The 10,539-nt window shown below is 36.3% G+C and overlaps 2 protein-coding genes across 3 annotated transcripts; both read left to right on the forward strand.

Moving 5' to 3' along the window:
• Window positions 1-7: 7 nt before the first annotated feature.
• On the forward strand, window positions 8-2,708 carry LOC116024844 (uncharacterized protein At4g14342). Of its 2 annotated transcripts, XM_031265854.1 has the most exons (5): window positions 8-182; window positions 416-501; window positions 682-805; window positions 2,254-2,339; window positions 2,462-2,708. In XM_031265854.1, exons 1-4 carry the CDS (start codon window positions 177-179, stop codon window positions 2,299-2,301), a joined length of 264 nt encoding a protein of 87 aa, XP_031121714.1. In that variant the 5' UTR covers window positions 8-176; the 3' UTR covers window positions 2,302-2,339; window positions 2,462-2,708. The 2 variants fall into 2 exon arrangements, with proteins under 2 accessions (XP_031121714.1, XP_031121713.1); XM_031265853.1 differs by having other exon boundaries at window positions 9-182; window positions 2,254-2,687.
• Window positions 2,709-5,968: 3,260 nt separating this feature from the next.
• Window positions 5,969-9,452, forward strand: LOC116025478 (protein TRANSPORT INHIBITOR RESPONSE 1-like). The gene is made up of 3 exons (XM_031266711.1): window positions 5,969-6,570; window positions 7,436-7,928; window positions 8,298-9,452. The coding sequence occupies exons 1-3, from the start codon at window positions 6,116-6,118 to the stop codon at window positions 9,093-9,095; spliced, it is 1,746 nt and encodes a 581-aa protein (XP_031122571.1). The 5' UTR covers window positions 5,969-6,115; the 3' UTR covers window positions 9,096-9,452.
• The last annotated feature ends 1,087 nt before the right edge of the window (window positions 9,453-10,539 follow it).

Raw genomic sequence — 10,539 nt, forward strand, 5'->3', positions numbered from 1 at the left:
TCCGCAGTAACGTGAAAATTTGCCGTTGAAGCTGAGTAGCCGACGTCAAAGAAGATTTGGTATACAACACTCTACCAGTCTACCCGGACCAAATTTCCGTATCTATTTGCACAGAATTCTCTCGCCTTCTGCGTTCTAGTTTCTACTCTCTCTGAGGAAAAAAAAAAGGGGGAAAAATGCAGGTAACATTACTGAAATTCAATTCCTATATGTTTTCAGTTCGTTATTTTTCAAATCGATAAAAAAAAAAAAAAAAGCAATCTTCATATTGCACGCCAAACTTTAAGATCCGCAAAACCCTAAAATTTCCTCATTATTCTCAAACCCTAAATTTCCCTATTTTTATTGTGTTTTTATGCTTGTGTACTAATTGGTATTACAAATGATTACTTAAACCACATGTTTGTGGGTGCAGGCAAGTGATAGATTCAATATCAACTCCCAGCTGGAACACTTGCAAGCTAGATATGTAGGAACTGGGCATGCTGACTTGACGAGATTGTTAGTTTCCTAACCTAATTTTTTAAAAATTTCTTTTTACATATTTTGTGTTCGTGGATTTGTTATATTGGTTGATATCTGTACTGGTTAAGATTCCAGCTTTTCGAAATTTTCTTAGTTTATCATCAAGAATAACACTGTGATAGCTCTCCCTTTTCTCCTTATTTATTTGGTGTATAGTGAGTGGGCAGTGAATATTCAGCGCGATAGCTTTGCCTCGTATGTTGGCCACTACCCAATGTTGGCGTACTTTGCTATTGCAGAGAATGAATCTATTGGAAGAGAGCGCTACAATTTCATGCAGGTGTGTAGTTGATTTCACAGTTTAGTGTTATTGTATTATGCTATGCAATGAGTGGAACTCTGCTTTTAAATTTGGTACTCTGTATTGTTTTTGTTGCTTTAATGTTAATGTATTTTGCCTGATTTTTGTTGAATGGCATATTCTCCAGTTTACTGCTTTCTATATTCCTAGTGGGCATTGTGTTCGACTACTTGGACAATCAGAGTCTTTTTTACTACATGCTATAACTGTTAAATATAGTAATACTCTCTTGGCTCTACTTTTGCTGATAGTAATTTCAGAAGCAAGTATAGTTTAATTTTTCCTTTTGGTAATTATATTCCACTCTTAGCCTTACACTCCATTTTTAATGCTATTTTATATTGATTAATATCATTTGAGCTCATTCTATGAAAAATGAAGAATATTAGGTTGTAGTTTTCTCTCTTTTTGCACCAAGGCTGAGGAAATGTGTAAAATGTTGCATCTGGGCTTGAGGAAAATGTTTTACTCTGAATGAAACAACTCTATGAGAATCTTGAGAAAAGTCAATTAAAAATCTAGCTCCTTGGACAAGCTAAAGATTATAGTTTTTCAGAAAGCATGTGGAATATTTTGTTATGTGATTTAGTTTGCATTTAATTTTTTTCAAAATCGTCCTTGTTGTGGTCAATAATTCATCTATTGCTGCCTTGCCTTTTGGGACATGTCTTGAATAAAATTGTTTTGTACCCTTTTACTGCTTTTAACCTTTCGCATGCATTTTGATTCTAAAACTAGAAAACAAAAATGTTAAGACTAAATTTAAGCACTTCTGAACAGAAATTATCTTTGTATAACTTCCAATTATAGGAGCACGAAAAGCTGTGAATAAATATTTTGCTACGACAAACATTGATTTCTGTTGTAACTTTGTGTGTATTGAAGGCTCTTTGGTTAATTTCTCTTAGCTATATTACATATTGTGGGTAGTTGTATGAATGTACTTATGGTGTTCTTTAGTGTTGAGGTAGGAATTTTACCTAAATGAGATATACTCCGTTTTTAAAACACTGCAAATAGTATAATGCTTGCTTTATGTACTTGTACCCAATGTTGTAGAAGGCGCTAGGTGTTGCCTAGGCGGGGCGAGTAATAATATTAAGAAAAACACAGCAGTGTACACATTGCACACAAAAAAAAAAACACTCAGCCAAGTTGGGGCCCGAGTTAGGCAGTTAGCCGATTCAGGCGCCTAAGCCGCCTAGTCGGCCAACTAATTGGACAGCCGACTAATGTCTGCCTAGGGGTAAAATCCCCTCGGCCTAGGGGTGCTTAGCACCTAATCGGTCACCTAGGCCGATTTTTACAACAGTGCTTGTACATTTGACTTAATAGCCTCTGCCACTTCATATTTGGGAGCTTATATCCAAACAATTCAACTTCTAATGCCATATAGCAGCTAATATTTTGTAGTTGTGGTTGTGCAGAAAATGCTTGCTCCTTGTGGTCTTCCACCAGAGAGGGAAGATGATTAAGAGTTCCAACATGTTATGCTGCTACAGAGGAAACTGAAGTGTGCTATCAAACTTATTATAAAATTGTTTTGCTATATACTTTGGTTGTTAACCTGTGCTATCAAGTTATCTTATGTTGTTAGTATGCTATTAGTGATTTGAATTTTAATTGTTTGTGTAGGTATGGGTAATAATAATATGCACTGATGCACATTAAGCTTCTTCTATTTTAGTAGCACTATCTTCAACATTGAGAGTAGTTGAAATATGAGGTTGAATTTTGAAATTTGGTGGCATATGCAACTGATTATGTGTGTCTACTTTTGAATCCGTATATACAAAGAGTCGTGTATAACAACAAAGAGTCATGTATATACGATTCAAATATGAGAGGAGGTGATATTTTACCTTTCTGCATTGCTTATTTATATAATCTTAAATGTATCTTTTATTTGTTTTATATGTATTTTTTTATTAAATACTTAAATTTAAAATTTGTATTATTAAATATAAACTATATCATTTTAAATATCTCATTGAGGTGATTGAAACATGACTAATATTGAATATATATTAATTAAATTTATTTTTTAAAATTAATGTTATGAAAAAAAATTAATGTTACTAACAATTTATTATTTACATCGCAAATTATATTTCATATTAAAATAATTGAATTGGAACTAATAAAGTTTTAAAACTTGAGAAATCAAATTATTTTAGTGTAGAATAATATTTGGTATTTTGGTGTAATGAGTTGGAGATGAACAAAATTTGGTGTGAGAATATTTCTTTTGATGTGATATTTGGTATTTTGGTGTTAAGTGGGTTGGAGATGGCCTTAAATAACATCGTTGTGATGAGAAAATCCTCGGCTCACTCACATTATCCTATGAGGTGACTGAATTGAAATATCCAACAACGAACCAAAGCCTTTCAATGTTAAGCAAAACCTTGTCTAGGCTATTCTTCTTGTTTTCACCCTACTCCTGCAACCTGCGAGCATGTTATATGAAGGATTTGTCATATCCTAGCCTTTCATCGGCTCATTAGGACTCTGCTCTGCCGTCGGATTATCATTCCTTGCCACCTTCTTCTCCGCCATTCGGACATCCTCCAACCCATTCCCAAAAATTTAATTATCTAATCAATCTTATAGGAAAAAAATAATATTTCAAACTATCAATGGGAGTCACAAGATGAATTCACACTTTTACATATAACAACAATTGAGGTTCAATCATATACACAAAGAAAACTTATGAATTCATATGTTATAACTTAATTGCATAACCTTTTAATTACTAATCGACAACATCAGTAATTTTATTATAACCATATCACTTTTAATAGCAAAAAAGTTAAGTTTTACCGATTTATAAATATCACATTAAGAAGAATTAATTTATTTTAATATAAAAATTTTTAGAACATCATTTTAATTGTTGATTATATTTATAACTATCTACAACAATACTCATTTTTACTATTACTTTTATTACGAGTTAAAAATATTTATTTTGATTATATTAAAAATAATTATTTTATATTTTTTTGAATTCTACGATACCGCCTCTACTGAAACTCAATCTCATAACCTCTCATATGAAAAAGTCACTACATGTCATCTGAATACAAGGTGCTTGGCATTTATTTTATATTAATTATTTAACATTTAAAAATTAGACTAAATATTTACTTATTTTAAAATTTGTGATGGATTGCACAATAAAAACGCAAGAACAGTTTGATGTCCAGACCGTGAGGAAAGATTGTAGAGAGTGGCAAAATGGGGCATTGATTAATTATGGCATCGCATCTGATCTGATGATTCCTCAGTAATCACTGCTTATTTACTCATTGGGGTCTGGCAGTGGTGGGGCCGACGTAATTTCTTTTTCATTTTATTTCTGCTTCTATCCTAAGTGGTCCCTATTTAGTATTTAGTGATTGGGTGGTATATCAGATCCTAGCTTGCAGTGAGAATCATGAGATTCCTTTGCCCCATTTCATTATACGCCCTACCGCTTTATTATGTACCCAAATCCCAAACACACAAACCAATTGCAAATTTTAAAGGAAACTATGCTAAAAGGCAAAATCTTTCCCCATATTCTTGTACTACATTTTTCATTAAATTTTTTGATTGTCTAATTACTCGTTACTAATGGTTGAGTGTCATGTTAAAAAGTATGAAACATGCGCTTAGAGTTTAGTGTAGTGGTTCGTCGTCTGACTTGATGCCATGACTGAAGGTGACATTGTGAGAGTTCGAAGACTCATGATGATGGAATGTGTGAATTGGATCTCTTGTGTACACATGGAGACTAGGGTATGACCAGTGAGCTGATTGCGTAACTCGCGGTTTACTTTCGCAGTGATTTTAGGGGCAGATTTATGTGGACTTGGGATTAGTACATAGAAATTGGAATCACCTAAGTATTAAAAGAAAACATGATTTTGAAATGTGTAATTACAATTAAATATTAAATTAGAAATATTCAGAATATCCAATTGGATGAGTAAAGATTTGTGGGGAATGATGAATTGCTTTAATATCAATCTAAATCTAAATCTGCAAAGATCAATTTTGGCCTCACAAGTATTAGCAAAATGATAATTTTGATCCATATGTTTAATCCCTATCAATTTTCATCACACGATTATTTTTTAGTGTCAAAATTCATCACTTCAATCACTCCTCCGGTTAGGATATGCTGGAATCTACAAATATTAAGCGTATTTGTATCCTTTCATAATTAAGATCAAAGCAAATACCAATTTTGGTTCCAAGAGTATTAGCACAATTACAGTTTTAGTTCACATGTTTAATCACTACCAATTTTCATTCAATGACCATTATTTTTATATCAAAATTGATTATGCCTGTCACCACTTATGTTAAAACATGCTGAAATGTGAAAATGGTGATGTTATTTTTGTCCTTTCATAAATCTAAGATAGAGATTAGAAAAAATGATATATTTGGTTTAATTTTTCTTGTTTTCGTTCCCTGTTGTTTTTTGCTCAAACTGGATGGATTGCTCGAGTAATTTCATGGTTGTCTTCTACTTGTATTCGTCCGCCAAGAGCCTCATTACTTCTCACTCACACTTCTCATTTTCAACAACGTTCAAGTATTCTTCTTTCTTAGCCTAGTACTTTTTCTCGCTCATAGGGGTGACCAAAGTGATTACTTTTGGCATGAAAAATAACTGTCAGATGAAAATCGTTAGTGATTAAACATGTGGATCAAAACTGTCATTTTACTAATACTATTAATATTTGATATGATCTCAATTATGAAAGGACTCAAACACCCTTCATAATTGTAAATTTCGATGTATCCTAACTGGAAGAGTAACTAGAGTGCTGAATTTTGACACTAAAAAATAATCGTGACTCGTGAGATAAAAATTGATAGAGATTAAACATGTGGAATAAAACTACTATTTTACTAATATTCGTGACACCGAAATTAATATTTGCTCCTAAAAATTTGATTAATCCTTGTAGGCTGCATCCGTTGGCCGTTTAATCATCCGACGGACAGTAAGTTTATACCTACAACACGTGTCACTGTTCAATGGTCCATCCCTCCCTCGTCCCTACTTGACTCAAATCTAACCATGGTTAAAACTTAACCGCGGCACTATATACTTCAACTCTACCAAAGCCTTATCTTCTGTGTAGTACACTGTCCTTCCTTCTACCAAATCTAAGCTTTGTTAATGGTGCTTCAGATCTGAAACTCCCCAAACACTGACTTCATTTCAGCGTCGACCAATCTAGCTTGTGGGATTACAGATTTAGGCTTTCTCAAGTCTCAACGACAATGGCGTACTCCTTTCTCGACGAAGTGCTGGAACACGTGTTCTCGTTTCTCAGCTCCGACAAGGACCGGAACGCGGTCTCCTTGGTGTGCAAGTCGTGGTACGACATCGAGAGGATTTGCCGGAGGAGGGTGTTCGTCGGGAACTGTTACGCCGTCAGCCCTGAGATCGTGATCCGCCGATTCCCGGAGGTCCGGGCGGTGGAGCTCAAGGGGAAGCCTCATTTCGCGGATTTCAATCTGGTGCCTGAGGGTTGGGGAGGGTTTTTCCACCCCTGGGTGGAGGCAATGGCGCCGGTTTACCCTTGGCTTGAGGAGATTAGGTTAAAGCGAATGGTTGTTACGGATGAGACCTTGGAGTTGATTTCTAGGTCTTTTAAGAACTTCAAGGTCCTTTCGCTCTCCATTTGTGAGGGCTTCACTACTGATGGCCTTGCTGCTATTGCCGCCAATTGCAGGTCAAATTTCTATGGCTTTTACCTTCTCTTAGTTGGAGAGGGGTCATTGATGAAAAATGGTGGAAATATTTGAATATTTGGGTTTGTTTTCTGAGTGTTTAGTCTCTGGTGGAGGGGAGAGCAAAGATTGAGGCCATATATGACTTTCTTATTCAATGCTTGAGTTTTAGGAATTTATTCACTCTTATAGCTTTGGTTTTTATCAGCTTCTCCTTTCATTCTGCACGGTTGCTCTTTGGAGCTACTTGAAATTGGAAAAATGTGGAGGGGACTATGAAGGGTTATGCTTTTTATTTGGTAAAACAATTTAGGAGGTCACCAATCTGTTCTTCTATTGTGTTTGTATCTTCACTTTTTTCACATAGAAATTGGGAACCTTGTTATAGGAATTGCTAGCCATGATTTCAGATGCACTGAGCCTATGGATTAGTACAGAGCATAGGTTATTGATTTTAGCCAAGAGAAGAAGAAGAAGATGAAAGAATAAGCAACAAAATGCAGTCCTCCCATCCAAGGTCCCAGTAACTCTTATACAGTAAAAGAGTGTCTTGTAATAAAACTTCTTGAGTTCAGTAGTTACACTGATTATTTTGGTATTAGTTTCTGTTGATTGGTTTTTCTTGCAGTTGCCACAGACTAAAGTTACAAAATGGAATTTTCTATGTTCTCAGTTAATTAAAGAACTCAAAGAAGCCTGTAGGAGCTTATCTTACAGTCTCTTTGAGATACAAGTATTTTCTGTAATTTTAGATTTTTTTTTTCTTTCCTCTTGAATTATAAGTTTCTTGAATGCTTGCTTGGAATGTATTATCAAAATTATTGTTATACTGACTGTTGTATTGGGTTTTTTTGTGGAATGTTTAAGGAATTTGAAAGAGCTAAACTTGAGGGAGAGTGATGTTGAGGACCTGAGTGGGCATTGGCTGAGTCATTTCCCCGATAACTGCACATCTCTAGTGTCACTTGACATTACTTGCTTGGGCTCTGAGGTGAGTTTCTCAGCACTTGAGCGCCTGGTTGCACGGTGTCCTAACCTGAGGACTCTTCGCCTCAACCGTGCTGTGCCACTTGAGAAGCTTCCCAACCTACTTCGGTGTACTCCCCAGTTGGTTGAGTTGGGTACAGGTGGCTACACTGCTGAGGTCCGCCCTGATGTCTTGTCAAACCTGGCAGATGCTTTTGCAGGCTGCAAGCAACTTAAAGGCTTGTCTGGGTTTTGGGACGTGGTTCCAGCTTACCTTCCAGCAATGTATTCAGTCTGCCCTGGAATCACCTCTTTGAATTTAAGCTATGCTATTATTCAAAGCCCTGATCTTATCAAGCTTGTAAGCCAGTGTTGCAATTTGCAACGGCTATGGGTATGTCTTGTTTTATTTGTTTCTTCTGTGTTTTAATCTACTTTAATTTTTTTCCTCTTAGCTGTGACACAGAAATTCAATGTACTGCATTTGGTCCAAATTTGATGGCATGTGAAATTTAGACATCAAATCCTTTTGGCATACCCTCCAATTAGTGTATTCGTCAGAAAGAACAAAAATTGCTGATTAGTGCTCTGCTTAAATGTTGGTTAAAGTAATATGTAGGTGTCAATTTCTTGCATTTTATCAACCATCCCACCAATCCACCAGGCATATATAATTGATTTATATAAATAAATTTATTTATAGGGAGTATCTTATACTTCTTTCATCACATAGTAACTAATGACAAAGGTGTGGTGTCTACAGGTGATGGATTACATTGAAGATACAGGGCTTGAGGCCCTTGCTGCATCTTGTAAGGACCTTCAAGAACTTAGGGTGTTTCCTTCTGACCCCTATGCTGTTGAGGGAAATGTAGATTTAACAGAACAAGGCCTTGTTGCTGTTTCTAAGGGTTGCCCCAAACTGCAGTCAGTATTATACTTCTGCCGCCGAATGACAAATGCTGCACTGGCAACTATTGCTCAGAATAGTCCTAATTTTATCCGGTTTCGTCTTTGCATAATTGAGCCTCGGGCTCCTGATTACCTGACCTGCGAAGCACTTGATACTGGTTTTGGAGCCATTGTAAAACACTGCAAAGAATTGCGGCGACTTTCCCTCTCTGGCCTCCTCACTGATCGGGTGTTTGAGTATATTGGGACTTACGCGAAGAAGTTAGAGATGCTTTCTATCGCCTTTGCTGGGGATACTGACTTGGGCCTCAACCATGTGCTGTCAGGTTGTGAAAGCCTCCGAAAGTTGGAGATAAGAGACTGCCCATTTGGGGATGATGCTCTCTTGGCCAACGCTGCAAAGCTGGAGACAATGCGATCCCTTTGGATGTCTTCTTGTTCGGTGAGTTTCGGAGCATGCAAGATGCTAGCTAAGAAGATGCCCGGGCTTAACGTTGAAGTTATAGATGAAAGTGACCCTCCAGGTTCAAGGCTGGAAAGCATTCCTGTTGAGAGATTATACATATACCGAACAGTTTCAGGACCTAGGTCCGATAAGCCTGCCTTCGTTTGGATGATGGATAACGATGCAACACCGAGGTGTTCTTGACATTCTTCTTCTGCAGGGAGCAGGGAAATTTGTATTTTTCTTGGCATTAATTAGTAGTTCTTGTGGTGGTTGAAGTGCTGAAGAGAGGCTACTCTAGGCATGAGGAGTTGAGAAGCCATATTATTTTAGCCTTGGCTGAGGTATTCCACAGAAATTAGCAACTCCCCCAGACTAAAAGAGATTAAACTCTTCATATTGCACTGTGTATCAATTGTTTTTTCTCCCATTTCCTCTCCACATCTCCCTATGTGTTCTTGATAGACTTGCAGATCAGTTTCAGCTCTTTGCAGGGCCAAATGCAGACTTGTGCTATAATGTATTTCATGATTAATAAATTTTATTGCCTTATTACTCTCATGTGCTATAAACTTAAAGATTCATGCCGGGTAACCAGATGGCAAGAGATCTACACTTGTAACAACCACAAGGTCACGAATTTGAATTCTTGTCCTCTTAGGTTGAGCCGGTTAGGCAGTTAGCTATGAATAACCTATGTTGGTTTACTTTATTGTGGTCTTTTGGCGGCTATTATCACAAGGCGGGATTTACTTACACCCAAAAGGGTTGTGGGCTTCATTCGTCATCTAAAAGTGATTCATGCCTACAATGCTCAATGCATGCAAGCAAGGAAGCAAAAGACTTACACCTAAAAGGGTTGTGGGCTTCTTTCGTCATCTAAAAGTGATTCATGCCTACAATGCTCAATGCATGTAAGCAAGGAAGCAAAAGACTGTTGAGGAAGTCTTTAAAATTAAAGCATGTGCTCCATCTCAATTAAATTTTATGTGCGATGGTTTTGATACCAAATTGAAAACATGTGCTCTATCGTTTAAATTGAAAGTGCTAATAATTAGATTGCACATTTATATTTATATATTAGGAGTATATGCTAACACTTAAAGGCACTATATAATGTCTGTCTGCTTTTCATCAGGCAAGTCTGCATCTTTCCTCTTTAAATGCCCTTTTTGTTGCCTTCATTCTACTGCTTCTTACTTTGCTTTTTCTGTACCCTTGAAAGCAGCACATCTAGTAAAGAGACTCTGGGAATTGGGGCCTCCTTTCATTCCCCTCTTTTGAATCTGATTCTGATTCTGATACCCAATCTGTAAAAAAGATTTTGAAATCGCTTCTTTCATTTCATTCCAATATGATTCCATTCCTGCAGTAATGTAATGCTACTTGTCAAATTCTCATTGAGATTTCAGGGTATTTTTGTGGTGATCAGAATGGTTTATTCCACTCTTCAAAATACTTGAATGAGAATAATAATTATTCGGTAAAAGTGATGTGTACTATTAGAATAATTTAACTAGCTGGTTTAGTCTCCCATTTGATCTTATTACCAATATATATAGATTTAAAGAAGAAGAGAAGGAAAAGTGAATAGATTCAGGGATAGACAATAAGATGGACTGGAGGGGCTAAAAAGTAAGAAAGAAAA

The sequence above is a fragment of the Ipomoea triloba genome, chromosome 7 (genome assembly GCF_003576645.1).
Source record: "Ipomoea triloba cultivar NCNSP0323 chromosome 7, ASM357664v1".
Lineage (NCBI taxonomy): Eukaryota > Viridiplantae > Streptophyta > Magnoliopsida > Solanales > Convolvulaceae > Ipomoea > Ipomoea triloba.

Bases quoted from the DNA above. Each gene is read 5' to 3' on its own strand.
- LOC116024844 (XM_031265854.1), top strand. The intron at 502-681 runs GTTAGTTTCCTA...TTTGGTGTATAG, and splicing joins CATGCTGACTTGACGAGATT to TGAGTGGGCAGTGAATATTC. The intron at 806-2,253 runs GTGTGTAGTTGA...GTGGTTGTGCAG, and splicing joins AGCGCTACAATTTCATGCAG to AAAATGCTTGCTCCTTGTGG.
- LOC116025478 (XM_031266711.1), top strand. From the start codon at position 6,116: ATGGCGTACTCCTTTCTCGACGAAGTGCTGGAACACGTGTTCTCGTTT. The intron at 6,571-7,435 runs GTCAAATTTCTA...GGAATGTTTAAG, and splicing joins GCTATTGCCGCCAATTGCAG to GAATTTGAAAGAGCTAAACT. The intron at 7,929-8,297 runs GTATGTCTTGTT...TGGTGTCTACAG, and splicing joins GCAATTTGCAACGGCTATGG to GTGATGGATTACATTGAAGA.